The sequence below is a fragment of the Schistocerca nitens genome, chromosome 5 (assembly GCF_023898315.1).
Source record: "Schistocerca nitens isolate TAMUIC-IGC-003100 chromosome 5, iqSchNite1.1, whole genome shotgun sequence".
Lineage (NCBI taxonomy): Eukaryota > Metazoa > Arthropoda > Insecta > Orthoptera > Acrididae > Schistocerca > Schistocerca nitens.
This window is the reverse complement of record NC_064618.1, coordinates 756,583,052-756,597,224: the sequence shown is the minus strand read 5'-3', so window position 1 is coordinate 756,597,224 and position 14,173 is coordinate 756,583,052. Positions and strand designations below refer to the sequence as shown.

The following is a 14,173-nucleotide window of genomic DNA, read 5'->3' as shown; positions in this document are numbered from 1 at the left end:
TCGGCGTTGATCCCGTGAGACTGGTTCGCTTAGTGGGCGGAGCTCAATATTGAGCGACAGCAGAAGGTTGGCGTTAAACCACGAAGTGATTGCTGGACGGCCGTAGATCGGACGAGTGGCAGCCTATATAGCCGTGTTGCGGATGGTTACAGGGACCAGCGCTTGGAGGCACATGATTGGCGACATAGTACCAGCACTAGCAGCACCACTTGTGGCGAGGCTTGCACACCAGGAACCGTGGCGACTGCCTGAGACTCAAAGGGAAAACAATCCAGCATGTTTATGTGTACGGCGGATTCTTTCCCTGTGGTTTCCAGAGCCCATATAGCGAGGGGACGAAAATGGCGGCCACCCGCGATACACCGCTGTATGAGTGGTGGTTGGAGCGCAGGCGCTAGTCGTAGGATTGAGTAACTTCATTGTTAGCTATATATATGGTTAGTTATAGATGGTCCCTGAGTATTTAGGAGACATAGGAATGTGGACGGACGTTCCAACTCTAATTTAAAAAGCTTAAAGATCCTAGAAGAGATATATTTTCATAAGAGAAAGTCACAATCCTGAGCACGCCAGAAACATCCTACACTGGCGACTGCACAATGCAATGAAGCAGAGGTTAAAGGTAGAAAGAAATGTTAACCAGTAGTTAATACAGCAACGTAAATGGCTGCAAAAATTTAAGCAAGACCACTAATGTGCTAGGAGAGAGTGCATGAGGAAATGTTATCATCTTAGATAGAGAGAGAGTACTGAACCCATGAGATAGCGATAGAGGTAACAAACAGAGTGGTTGCGGTGATTGCTGGCGATTAATTTTCGGCCGAAGCATTACGCAGTCATGAACACAGAGCAAAAATGGGGGCACACGTACATGAACAATATTACGAAGCTCTGCTGAAAGTAATGAATAAGTAAACTGTGGCTAGCATTCAGGCAGCAAGTGCCTAGAGCAGAGTGCATTCGCGTCGTCATCTGTTGGGAGTCGTTTGTTCGTATAAAGCGAACAGACTGGGGCTGTGGTGACTGAGCTCCGAACTTCTTGTGCCTCTGATTGACTTCTCTCTAGTGAGCTTCCGATTGCAAGAAATAGAAGCGTTGCAGGCACCAACGGCTGTCTGCTGTGACTTAAGGAACTGATTGTACCTTTTTGCGACAGAGGATTCACATCTTGCCTCAGTTCCAACCATTGGAAGGCGGTCGTCACTTTATCCCTGTGCTTCCACGAAGAAGAGAAAGGAACCATTTTCATGTTTGACCATTTTTAGCGGTTACCACAGTCTTGGTCATTGACTCTTCTCAAAAGAGCCTCAACCAAAATTGGATTCCGAATTTCTGTTCCTCAATACTTTAGGAATTTTTCTACAAGGTGCGTCTGAAAAGTTTGATTAATAGATCTGTACGTTAAAAATCGCCCTTGTTAGGATGAGATAATCACGCATATGGATTTGGTGACGTGTCAAAGAGCGCCCCTTATCGAGAAATCGCAAAGTTTCCGTTCTCTCTCACTTTTCTATCAACTTTCTGCACCAAATTGTCAGTAATGACTGAAGATCGCCCACTTCGTTCCCCATCATCCACGTTCGCAGGGCTATTTTTAAAAGCTCTCAGCCATTTCCGAGCCACCCCGTCAAGAGTCAAGATGTGTGCTTCATGGAATTTTTACAGAACGTCTAAGTTATCGAAAATTATGCTCAGGCGGCAGATGTCTATGAGGCCGGCATTCAAAGCTGCAGACTATTAACGAAGGTACAAACAAATGGAATACGTTTCCAGATACGTGAGTGGCTCGAGGACTTCTTAAGTAACAGAACCCAGAGCGTTGTCCTCGATGGCGAGACTTCATCAGACAAGGGGCTATCGTCAGGAGCGCCACAGGAAAACGTGACAGTACCGCTATTATTTTCTATATACATAAATGATTTGGGAGACAGGGTGCACAGCAATCTTCGGTTTTTTCCTGATAATGCTGTGGTGTACGGGAAGATGTCGAAGATGAGTGACTGTATAATGATACAAGAAAATGTAGACAAAATTTGTAAATCTAGAAAAATGTAAGTTAATATGGATGAATAGGAAAACCCAACCCGTAATGTTCGGATACAGCATCCGTGGTGTCCTGCTTGATACAATCACGTCGTTTAAATATCTGGGTGTAACGTTGCAAAGTGACAATAAATAGAACGAACATGTGAGTATTGTGGTAGCGAAGGTGGATGTTTGGCTTCTGTTTCTTGGGAAAATTTTAAGAAAGCGTGGTTCAACTGCAAAGGAGACCGCATATACGACACAAGTGCAAAGTATCGCTCTAGTGTTTCGGATTCGCACCCGGTCTGACTGAAGGAAGACACCGAAGCAGTTCAGAGGCGGGCTGCTGGATTTGTTGTCGGTACCGAACAACATTCAAGTGTTACGGAAATGCTTCGGGAACTCAAATGGGAATTCCCAGAGGGAAAGCGACTTCCTTTCCGAGGAACGCAATTGAGAAAATTTACAGAACCGGCATTTGAAGCTGATTGCAGAACTATCCGACTCCCAGCAACATACATTTCGCGAAAGGACCACGAAGGTAACATACGAGAGATTAGCGCTCACGCGGAGGCATGTAAAGAGTCATTTTTCCCTCGCTTTATCTGCGAGTGGAAGAGGAAAGGAACAACGAAGAGTGGTACAGGGTATCCTCCGCCACGAACCATACGGTACCTTGAAGAGTATGAATGTGGATGCAGACATAGATGTAGAGCAGAAAATTATTTTCTCTTAAATACTAGCATTAGAAGTACATACACATCGCAAGAACTTAAGCAAAACATTCAGCGTGGCGCAGTTTAAAGTATCCCGCCTCCCCTTCAAATGCGAATGCAATATTTAGACTTCTGAAATAAAGTAAACAACTAGACCAAGGGACAGTTTTATGCAGTAATCGATTATTATCATTTTTCTGTCAGCATTTCAATTTATTTCACCTGTGAAGTTAGACGTTTCTCCTTGCGGTCTGCAAAATGACTTTCTCGGTAGGAGAAAGTATTGAAATTATGGAAGCATATGTGTAAACAGGTTCGATTTAGGAAACTCTCAATGCTTTCGGGGTCAAGTATCCCGATAGAGAACTACCAGCAAAGAGAGCATTGAAGAGTCTGTATGAATATTGGCGCACCTACGGATCTGCGCAAAATGTAAAGCGACAAAGAATTCATTCAGTTCACAAACAAGTAGTTATTGCAGACATTCGCCGAAGAATTATTCAGAGCCTAAACAAGGCTACACGTTAAATGGCTCAACAGGCGCTTGTGTGGTGGAGGAGTTGCCAGCGGATATTGAAAAGTCTTAATCTGAAGCCATGTAGTGTGACGATTATGTAGCAATTACGGGAGCATGACAGTCAGAAAAGTGTAGATCACTGCATGTGGCTTTTGAATAACATCAACGATGGTTTGTCAGACCTTTTCCATTAAATCATGATTGATGAATCATTGTTTCATCTTTCCAATCATGTGAATTTACAGAACACAAGGTAATGGGCAACGGAAAACCCTAACAGTGTGTGTCAGCAACCATTCCATGATGAAAAAATCGGCGTTTGGTGCTGTGTAACAGGAACGCACTTCATTGGACAGATATTTTTTGACACAACCCTCAACCCTCAACACGGTTGTTTGTATGGAAATTTTGTGGTCAACTCACTGATTATGAAAGACAATATTCCTTCTTCCAGCGAGATGGAGCAACATGCCACAGTCTGGAGCGGGTCCATGATTTCTTTACTGAGGAACGAACTGTTAGCAAAATTTTTCCCACCACATTATCCGTATCTGACAAAATGTGATTTTTTTCGTGTGGAAATACTTGAAGAGTAAGGTCTATGAAACAAATCCACACAACCGAACTTTACGCTGGGTGTATCTGAATATGCTTAGACGTGCAGAGTTGTGGGCTGATGTAGCAGGGGGCCAGTTTCATCATGTGCTGTAAATATATTTTTCACTGTATTTTTCATAGTAAATAAATGATAATTCCAGTTCAGCTCTTCGTTTCTGTAATTTCATTGCATTTCCTTTACGCTTGTATGGGCTAGTTTTATCTGCGTCACGCTGTACAGGTGGGCTTTGCATCCCTTTCTGCACTGGCTATAGCCCCCAGTAGGTGCCTTCCTCTTCCTGCAAAGATCGTTTGACGTTTCCGTTCCGTTAATAGGCTGGTCTCATCCGTATATAAAATTTTCCAAATCTTCAAACCATGTTTGTCCATTAAATCACTTTCGATGAACCCAAACACTTAAGCTGTCGTTGCAGCTACTGGTTGGCGCAGAGATAATTCAGGATGGTGAGACATGAAGCTATAATACCATTATTTACTTGCCATCCCATTTTTAAATCTATTTGTTTTCACATTTTCATCTGCCACATCAAAGGTCAGGTCATCAAAACACGTGGTATTCAAGTAGCAGAGTGTGACCCACCAGTTCGTCCGTAAGATACACAGGTAGTTCTGTACCATGTCCAAATTTCCTCAACACATACAGAAGTTCAATTATTAGACCATTTGTTAGATCAAAACAACTGTCAAAACGTGTACAGTTAACAATATTTTAAGATGAATAGGTATAATACACAAGAAAACAGAAGGTTCAGCTTACAAGATACCGCCATACTTTTGAACTTACATTTTACTGCACACAGGGTAGAGCGATTTTAAATGTTTATACGTTACGTTATCACTGAATGAGTATGTTTATATGATGTACAAATTATAAGTAGACTTACAATACCTGTAAGAGCACTGATGCGTAGCTTCACAAATATTTACTTCCTCGGAATACAAAATAAATTTGAATCACTCCATGCGAGAATTCTCAACGGCTGTCGAACTGGTCAAGTACAACAGTATAGATGCAACCTAATACACATTCCTCCAACAGGTAGCATCATCAAGCAAATGGTTTTCTAAATATGTTATTGGCACAATTTCAAAGGGGGTACAATTTGTAAAACTTTCTCCTGTACCTTAGGGATTCACGAACAAATAATGGAAGTGTGGAGAAAAATGTTGTGCAAAGCTCACTGCGGTGCAAAAATAAGGTTTCTCTTTAATTTTATCATCATGATGGTGACTGTAAATTTTTATTACATTGTGTGATGTTTCTTTCAGATTATTCTGTTTACTTTACAGCACATTCTGAATAGTTTTGATTTAGTGTGTCATACCATACTAAACGACTATTCTGACAAATAACACACATGCCTCCATATGAAGAATATGTTTCAGACAGCCATATATGAGTTATTACAATCCTTTCGACAACATTATTTACAAACACATACTAACGATAGGCACACTTGTGGTACCACTACATGATTTTACATTCTGGGTGGCTTGTTCACTTGACATATCAAAACTTGTTTTCGTACTTCCTCTTTTCTTAATTCAGACTGGAACATAAATGGTATTTCTCTACTATATAAGTATTATCAATTAATATTTGTTTCTTTTATGTATTTTAAGCGTAATTACTTTTGTACTCTATTCTTGTGAGATTGATTATGTTATCATGCTACATTCAAATGTTCTGTTTATATATTTCTTATTCTGCTGTTCCATGTTACCTTGTTTGTCAAAATGTGTTAAGGCCTTCTTAGAAAAAACAACTGTTGATGTGTTGTAAACGAGCCTCTGTTAATTTAACACCACGGAAGGATGGATACGGAATAAAGTGTCTCTTTCATTTCATTAGTTGTCAGCTAAATTTGTGCGACGGGTTGTCCATTACCAGAGATTTTAGCTTTTGGGCGTTATTTTTTTGTTCTGGATATTTCTTTGTATTTTAGACATTTTCTCTGAATTATTTCGTAAACAAGTAGTGTGGGATTCGCTTCAGCCAGGGTGGTTTTCTCCGTCCCTCCGCCGGTGGTTCCATTTCAACCGCAGCACGGCTAGTGAGAACGACAGGCACTGATTTAATAGGGTGGGGTCTGTCGATTGTGGTGTCAGAGTACGTACGAGAGGCACGTGGTCGCGTTGAATCCATGAAAGTGGATATAACAATGTTAGTTGGCAGGGGAGATACGAAATGATTTCGTGAGTTTTTTACTCGTAGCGCATGTTACGTTAGTTGTTATAAATAACTCGATGAATTATCACTTAGTTGTATGAAAGGTAAAATTGTAATTTGCACAGTTTGCTTGTAAGAGCTATGAATCAAAGCGACTGATTTGTTAATAAATTCCGGTAGTGTAATGAAAGTTTATTCAATTTTTTCCCAGTTTCAACACTACGTAATTAAAATACAGACTTTAACTGTGCTTGTATTGGTCAGGATGCGTGGTAATTTTTAAAATCGAATACTGTCAAAGGATACGAGGTCTGTTATTAATTAGTCAGACTGCCAAGTATTAAGTAAATTATTATAATAAATTACCGGCAAATAGCTTAAAAGGCGAAGACATGTGTTGATACCGTGTCTCAACTGATGGCGCTATACTATACTACGAATTTTACGATAAACTGACTCCTGGCAAGCAAAGTGAAAGCAATTCCAGTTGAGGGAATAGGTCCCTACAACTGGCGCAAACAGAAAAAATATAGACAGACTGGATCTCTTTCAAGTAATTAATAGAAGAAAAAACACTTCTCGTCAATTGGATGAGTATGGTTCCCATAATGTCACTTTAATTTGTGCGTCACGCTTTCATTATCCACCGCAACATTTTGGGATAGCCGAAACGGAGGGAAGTCGAGTCACTTTGGAACAAACTAAATATATTCAACACCACGAAATTCGTAGTTCACAATGAGTTCAACTTAATGTAACATGTTGGTACATAATATTGAATCACCAGCCGGAACGCTCCACGGCTGATTCAATACTACTACCACAGAGCCTGAGGATCTTTCAAAATTTCACGGTCGAATAATTCTCGACTCCGTTGGACACAACACCACACATCGTATTAACCACCTTAATTTCTTCCAGTCTTTAGATAGGATGGGATGCTCAATTCCGCATCAAGTGCAGTTCTCTGGTTTTCGCCATTTCTAAAAGCTTTTCAGTGAGAAAAGAAGACCCAAAAGCTGCTGATAAAGCGGGAACATGAACGTGCTGTAGTGAAGTTAGCTGTCAGAAAGCTCGCCAAACGAATGTCCATCGGTGGTGAATGTGCTGAAAAGTAACAGATCTCGTGTTTTAAAACCGCCTCATATTGTATTAATAAACTCTGTGCTGTGCCTTCGTTTTTCGGATCACCTACATAGTCCTTGATTCTTTTCCTCAATATCTCTTTTGGTCATCAGTCTACTGACTGGTTTGATGCGGCCCGCCACGAATTCCTTTCCTGTGCTAACCTCTTCATCTCAGAGTAGCACTTGCAACCTACGTCCTCAATTATTTGCTTGCCGTATTCCAATCTCTGTCTTCTACAGTTTTTGCCCTCTACAGCTCCCTCTAGTACCATGGAAGTCATTCCCTCATGTCTTAGCAGATGTCCTATTATCCTGTCCCTTCTCCTTATCAGTGTTTTCCACATATTCCTTTCCTCTCCGATTGTGCGTAGAACCACCTCATTCCTTACCCTATCAGTCCACCTAATTTTCTACATTCGTCTATAGCACCACATCTCAAATGCTTCGATTCTCTTCTGTTCCGGTTTTCCCACAGTCCATGTTTCACTACCATACAATGCTGTACTCCAGACGTACAGTCTCAGAAATTTCTTCCTCAAATTAAGGCCGGTATTTGATACTAGTAGACTTCTCTTGGCCAGAAATGCCCTTTTTGCCATAGCGAGTCTGTTTTTGATGTCCTCCTTGCTCCGTCCGTCATTGGTTATTTTACTGCCTAGGTAGCAGAATTCCCTAACTTCACTGACTTCGTGACCATCAATCCTGATGTTAAGTTTCTCGCTGTTCTCCTTTCTACTACTTCTCATTACCTTCGTCTTTCTCCGATTTACTCTCAAACCATACTGTGTACTCATTAGACTGTTCATTCCGTTCAGCAGATCATTTAATTCTTCTTCACTTTCACTCAGGATAGCAATGTCATCAGCGAACCGTATCATTGATATCCTTTCACCTTGTATTTTAATTCCACTCCTGAACCTTTCTTTTATTTCCATCATTGCTTCCTCGATGTACAGATTGAAGAGTAGGGGCGAAAGGCTACAGCCTTGTCTTACACCCTTCTTAATACGAGCACTTCGTTCTTGATCGTCCACTCTTATTATTCCCTCTTGGTTGTTGTACACATTGTATATGACCCGCCTCTCCCTATAGCTTACCCTAACTTTTTTCAGAATCTCGAACAGCTTGCATCATTTTACATTGTCGAACGCTTTTTCCAGGTCGACGAATCCTATGAAAGTGTCTTGATTTTTCTTTAGCCTTGCTTCCATTGTTAGCCGTAACGTCAGAATTGCCTCTCTCGTCCCTTTACTTTTCCTAAAGCCAAACTGATCGTCAACTAGCGCATTCTCAATTTTCTTTTCCATTCTTCTGTATATTATTCTTGTAAGCAGCTTCGATGCGTGAGCTGTTAAGCTGATTGTGCGATAATTTTCGCACTTGTCAGCTCTTGCCGTCTTCGGAATTGTGTGGATGATACTTTTCCGAAAGTCAGATGGTATATCGCCAGACTCACATATTCTACACACCAACGTGAATAGTCGTTTTGTTGCCACTTCCCCAATGATTTTAGAAATTCTGATGGAATGTTATCTATCCCTTCCGCCTTATTTGACCGTAAGTCCTCCGAAGCTCTTTTAAATTCCGATTCTAATACTGGATCCCCTATCTCTTCTAAATCGACTCCCGTTTCTTCTTCTATCACATCAGACAAATCTTCACCCTCATAGAGGCTTTCAATGTATTCTTTCCACCTATCTGCTCTCTCCTCTGCATTTAACAGTGGAATTCCCGTTGCACTCTTAATGTTACCACCGTTGCTTTTTTTAATGTCACCAAAGGTTGTTTTGACTTTCATGTATGCTGAGTCTGTCCTTCCGACAATCATATCTTTTTCGATGTCTTCACATTTTTCCTGCGGCCATTTCGTCTTAGCTTCCCTGCACTTCCTTTTTATTTCATTCCTCAGCGACTTGTATTTCTGTATTCCTGATTTTCCCGGAACATGTTTGTACTTCCTCCTTTCATCAATCAACTGAAGTATTTCTTCTGTTACCCGTGGTTTCTTCGCAGCTACATTCTTTGTACCAATGTTTTCCATCCCAACTTCTGTAATGGCCCTTTTTAGAGAGGTCCATTCCTCTTCAACTGTACTGCCTACTGCGCTATTCCTTATTGCTGTATCTATAGCGTTAGAGAACTTCAAACGTATCTCGTCATTCCTTAGTACTTCCGTATCCCATTTCTTTGCGTATTGATTCTTCCTGACTAATGTCTTGAACTTCAGCCTACTCTTCATCACTACCATATTGTGATCTGAGACTATATCTGCTCCTGGGTACGCCTTACAATCCAGTATCTGATTTCGGAATCTCTGTCTGCCCATGATGTAATCTAATTGAAATCTTCCCGTATCTCCCGGCCTTTTCCAAGTATACCTCCTCCTCTTGTGATTCTTGAACAGGGTAGTCGCTATTACTAGCTGAAACTTGTTACAGAATTCAATTAGTCTTTCTCCTCTTTCATTCCTTGTCCCAAGCCCATATTCTCCTGTAACCTTTTCTTCTACTCCTTCCCCTACAACTGTATTCCAGTCGGCCATGACTATTAGATTTTCGTCCCCCTTTACATACTGCATTACCCTTTCAATATCCTCATACACTTTCTCTATCTGTTCATCTTCAGCTTGCGACGTCGGCATGTATACCTGAACTATCGTTGTCGGTGTTGGTCTGCTGTCGATTCTGATTAGAACAACCCCGGTTCCTCAATATATCGGGCTTAAAAGTAATTTTTATTCTGTCCCGTATGACTGTAATTGATACGACAGAGTTTTATTTCAGATTCAAAAAGCATATTTTTTCGGAGATTAATATTCTGCCCTGTGCACCTTTTTGCTGTGAGGAGATGCAGGAAAGACACTTGATGCCATCATATCTGACAGGATTTATGATTATCATATTTGTGGGTTTCGTTCGAAAGCTCTTATCATAGTAATAGGGCAGGTTAGTAAAGACAGATGTTCATTGTAGTTGTTCTGATTCATATTTTTATTGCGTAACTACAACAGCTAACAGTGGGTTATAGTGCATTATAGGCACGGCTGGCACCGTAGATTCTGCGTCAGCTGCGACTGGTCAATCGGAGTTCAGTTGCCTCAGCACTGCATAATAGGAGAAAGAGGCATTCATCAGCTGAAACAGACAACCATACTGTTAATCAAAATACGCTGGAGACGATGTAATACGCAACAGGCAGCATTAACTTCTCAAAACGTTTACGACGCTACAGGAATACCGTTAAATAGTTAGGCTGTAAAAACAACATGACGAAATTAAGATGATGATGATGATATGGTAGTGTGAGCACAAACAAAATTATGAAATTAGGAAACAACATAAAGCTAAATTTCGTCGATTAACCGTCGGGACCTGTCGTCTTGCATCTTCCTCTGATGGAGAACTTCAGAGGGATTCGTACGAAGCTGCAGAAAGAAAGACCTAAACAATATATACGGCCCGTTCATATTAACGTGACGATCGCCTACGTTACACATCAATGTGCAGACGGCAGGCAGCACTAGCAATGGCGGGTGTATAAAGCATGTCGAGGGTCAAGTAGAAAACAGTGCAGCGATTGTCGTAATGCGGGAAGTGAGCGATTTATCTGAAGTCTAAAATGGCGTTATCATTGGTTTTGAGGCCAAAGGTGGAAGCATTTCGTTTGCCGCCATAGTTAAACTATACTATGCATGGTAAAATGGCGCTATCCAAAACCGGTGGCGAAACAACTGCAATGCACCACAGGCCATGGACGACAGGGGTGAACAACGGTTGCGGGGTTATGTACGGGCGAATAGACGTACAAATGTTGAACAGCTAATCGCCCAGATGAACCAAGGGCCTACCAACTGTATTTCCTGAAAGAACGATGAGTGAATGTTCCAGCGTGTGGATCTCCACATCAGGCACCTGGTACATGCTCCCACGTTGACTGCTGTTCATCGCATCTGGACGTCCACTGCGGCAGGTGGTCTTTCCAGACGAATCACTTTTTATACTCTTTGGGACAGACGGTGGTTGCATTATACGGCGTGAAACGTTTGAAAGCAAACACCTTGCAACAATCGTCGGGAGAGCTGAAGCCGGAAGAGGGAGCTTTATGGTCTGGGGAATGTTTTCGTGGCATTTTCCGGGTGATATTTTCATTCTGAAGGGCGCAGTGGATCAAAACAAGTATGTATCCATCGTCGGGGAGCATTTCAACCCATACATAGTGTTTGTTTTCGTCGCCATTATGGTATCTACCAACGGGACATTGCAACGTATCATTCATCTCGTAGTGTGCGTGCTTGGTTCGAAAAGCTCCACACTTCTTGTAAGTAGGCTGTTTAGGTTTTTTTATTGGTAACGTCACCTCTGTATGAAAATCACTGGCTGTGCTGTGTGCAGTCTGTGGCTGCTTTGCATTGTTGTAATACTCGCCATTGTAGTGTTAGGCAGCTGGCTGTGAACAGCGCGTAGCGTTGCGCAGTTGGAGGTGAGCCGCCAGCAGTGGTGGATGTGGGGAGAGAGATGGCGGAGTTTTGAAATTTGTCATGAACTGCTATATTTATAAATGATGATATCAAGGTAAATACAATGTTTGTTCTCTATTAATATCTTTCATTTGCTAACTATCCCTATCAGTAGTTAGTGCCTTCCATAGTTTGAATCTTTTATTTAGCTGGCAGTAGTGGCGCTTGCTGTATTGCAGTAGTGGGAGAAACGAAGATTATTGTGAGGTAAGTGATTTAGTGATTTGTGAAAGGTATAGTTTAATGTTAGCCAGGGCTATTCTTTTGTAGAGATTTTTGAAAGTCAGATTGCGTTGCGCTAAAAAAAAAAATATTGTGTGTCAGTTTAAGCACAGTCGTGTATAAATTTTTCTAAAGGGGAAGTTTCATTCTTTGTCCGTCAAGTCCCCCGGATTTAAAATCAGTCGAGAGTCTGTGGGACCATCACGACGGAGCTGTCCGGACCAAGGATCCTGAACCGAGAAACTACGCGCAGCTGACAACGGCACTGGCGTAAGCATGGATCTAAATCCCTGTCCGTGCTTTCCAACACCCCACTGACTGTCTTCCTTCTCGTTCAGGCTTTTGACAGGTGGTTACATTAACGTGAGTGGACAGTGTAATAGTACTATTAGTGGTAGTAGTAGTAGTAGTAGTAATCAATTCACAGATTATGCCAGTGTTATATACAAATGTAACATTATTCGTATCACACAGTTCTACACTGCTGATCATCTCAACACTATGCTGGGAGCATGCAGCAAACATCAAACGGACATTTCAGTGCAATCGCACGGAGTACGTAGGAGTAATGCCGTCTATGTTCTGTACACCAGGAAACCTTCCGCGCCGGCCGCTGTGGCCGAGCGGTTCTAGGCGCTTCAGTCTGGAACCGCGCTGCCTCTACGGTCGCAGGTTCGAATCCTGCCTCGGGCATGGATGTACGTGATATCCTTAGGTTAGTTAGGTTTAAGTAGTTCTAAGTTCTAGAGGACTGATGACCTCAGAAGTTAAGTCCCATAGTGCTCAAAGCCATTTGAACCATTTGGAAACTTACGCATTATGTTTATCATTCAAAAATGGCATTTTAGTGTTGGTTGCTTCGTTTCGGAATTCGTCAGCACGCAGTAGCGTGGCCTTCCGAATCTTTGTTTTATTGTGCCGTGAATTTGCTGATCGCATTTTGGTTGCGAATATAGAATCAGTGGGTCAAGGGTGGCCACACAGTATCTCAGTAGCCACGCACGACTAGGACCGTGATGTCGGACATACTGCTAGCTCGGCAGGCAGGACCGTACAGCCACGTCACGTACCTCGTGTCACAACGTGGTATCGTTTATAACAAGGTAATTATCACTGATTAGGCTTCCGCGACCAGAGTCTGTAGACATAAAAGTTTTCTGTGTATCGTACAGCGTCATAATGTAAAAAACTGTGCTGGAGAAACCAAAGTTTCACCCACGGTTACAGTACGCCAGAAGACCCAGAAGAAGGCCACTTCAAACGTGATCGAAGTGTTCATTTTTCCCAGTATAGTCTTTTACCTCGTGACGCGTACGATTCTCAGAAAACTCTTATGTCCAGTATACACGCGAGGAACATCACAGACTGTCAAGACGGTGACCATTCTTTTGGCTTCCCTTGGCGCGGCAGCAGAGAGAGGAGCTCCCGACAGTGGTGTGCCTAGCGACAGCTGACACCTGAATGCCACCACGGCGTCCTTCTGAACGAGCCCAAGCATTCACATGGGAGTGTCCTTGTGTGGAGGCTGCGAGGTGGACAGTCGTTGCCAGTCTGCATTCGCCATTGTCCTACAGAGCCAGCATCCGGCGAGAAGGTATGGGTTGCCATCGGGTTCACATCATCACCTCTGGTTCGCTTAGCCTGTAATTTAGACAACAGCCGTTTAATTTCTTTTAATTTTAAAACTACGGCAGCCACAGCAAATTATACATAATCGATTGGCATTTCATATAGTATAACACGGGTGTTTGCATACGGGTCTTAAAACTGTTAAAATATAAAACTGAATGCAAAGTGCAATTGTCCGCAACAGCTGTTATTTATTTCGATTTCCTAAACCATGAGTGGACAGCAGCCACTGCAGATCCTCAGGCAACACGCAGGACACCTTGTACCTTCTATTGTCAGCCCCTACGATTTCTATTGCGATGATACAAACACACATAAGCGTGTCAGCTACTGGATAGCTATCTGGATAGCATTTATGAGGGGCGTGCTTGACACAGGTCTATTATGAGGGGCGTGCTCGACACACGTCCACAGTAAAAATATTTTAATCGGTCAGGTGACGAACAGTTCATCGTGATCCTAGCGTACACTGGACATTCATCATAGATGATGGTTTTACCAGTAGAAGAAGGCTGCGGACTTCGCCTAGCCACGCCAACTGTTACTGTACAACACTCTGTTATAGCTCCCTATACCACACGACAATGCATTATATACACCAGAAGAGGCAACTTAAAACTTGCGAAGATGGTT

General features: G+C 42.2%; 1 protein-coding gene across 1 annotated transcript in view; it reads right to left on the bottom strand.

Annotated features, from left to right (window-relative positions):
* Positions 1–10,250: 10,250 nt before the first annotated feature.
* Positions 10,251–14,173, bottom strand: part of LOC126260700 (uncharacterized) — a 64,277-nt gene continuing 60,354 nt past the window's right edge. Inside the window, exon 9 of the mRNA XM_049958035.1 lies at positions 10,251–10,307. Within this exon, the coding sequence (XP_049813992.1) occupies positions 10,251–10,307 (57 nt within the window). The remainder of the gene's footprint in view (positions 10,308–14,173) is intronic.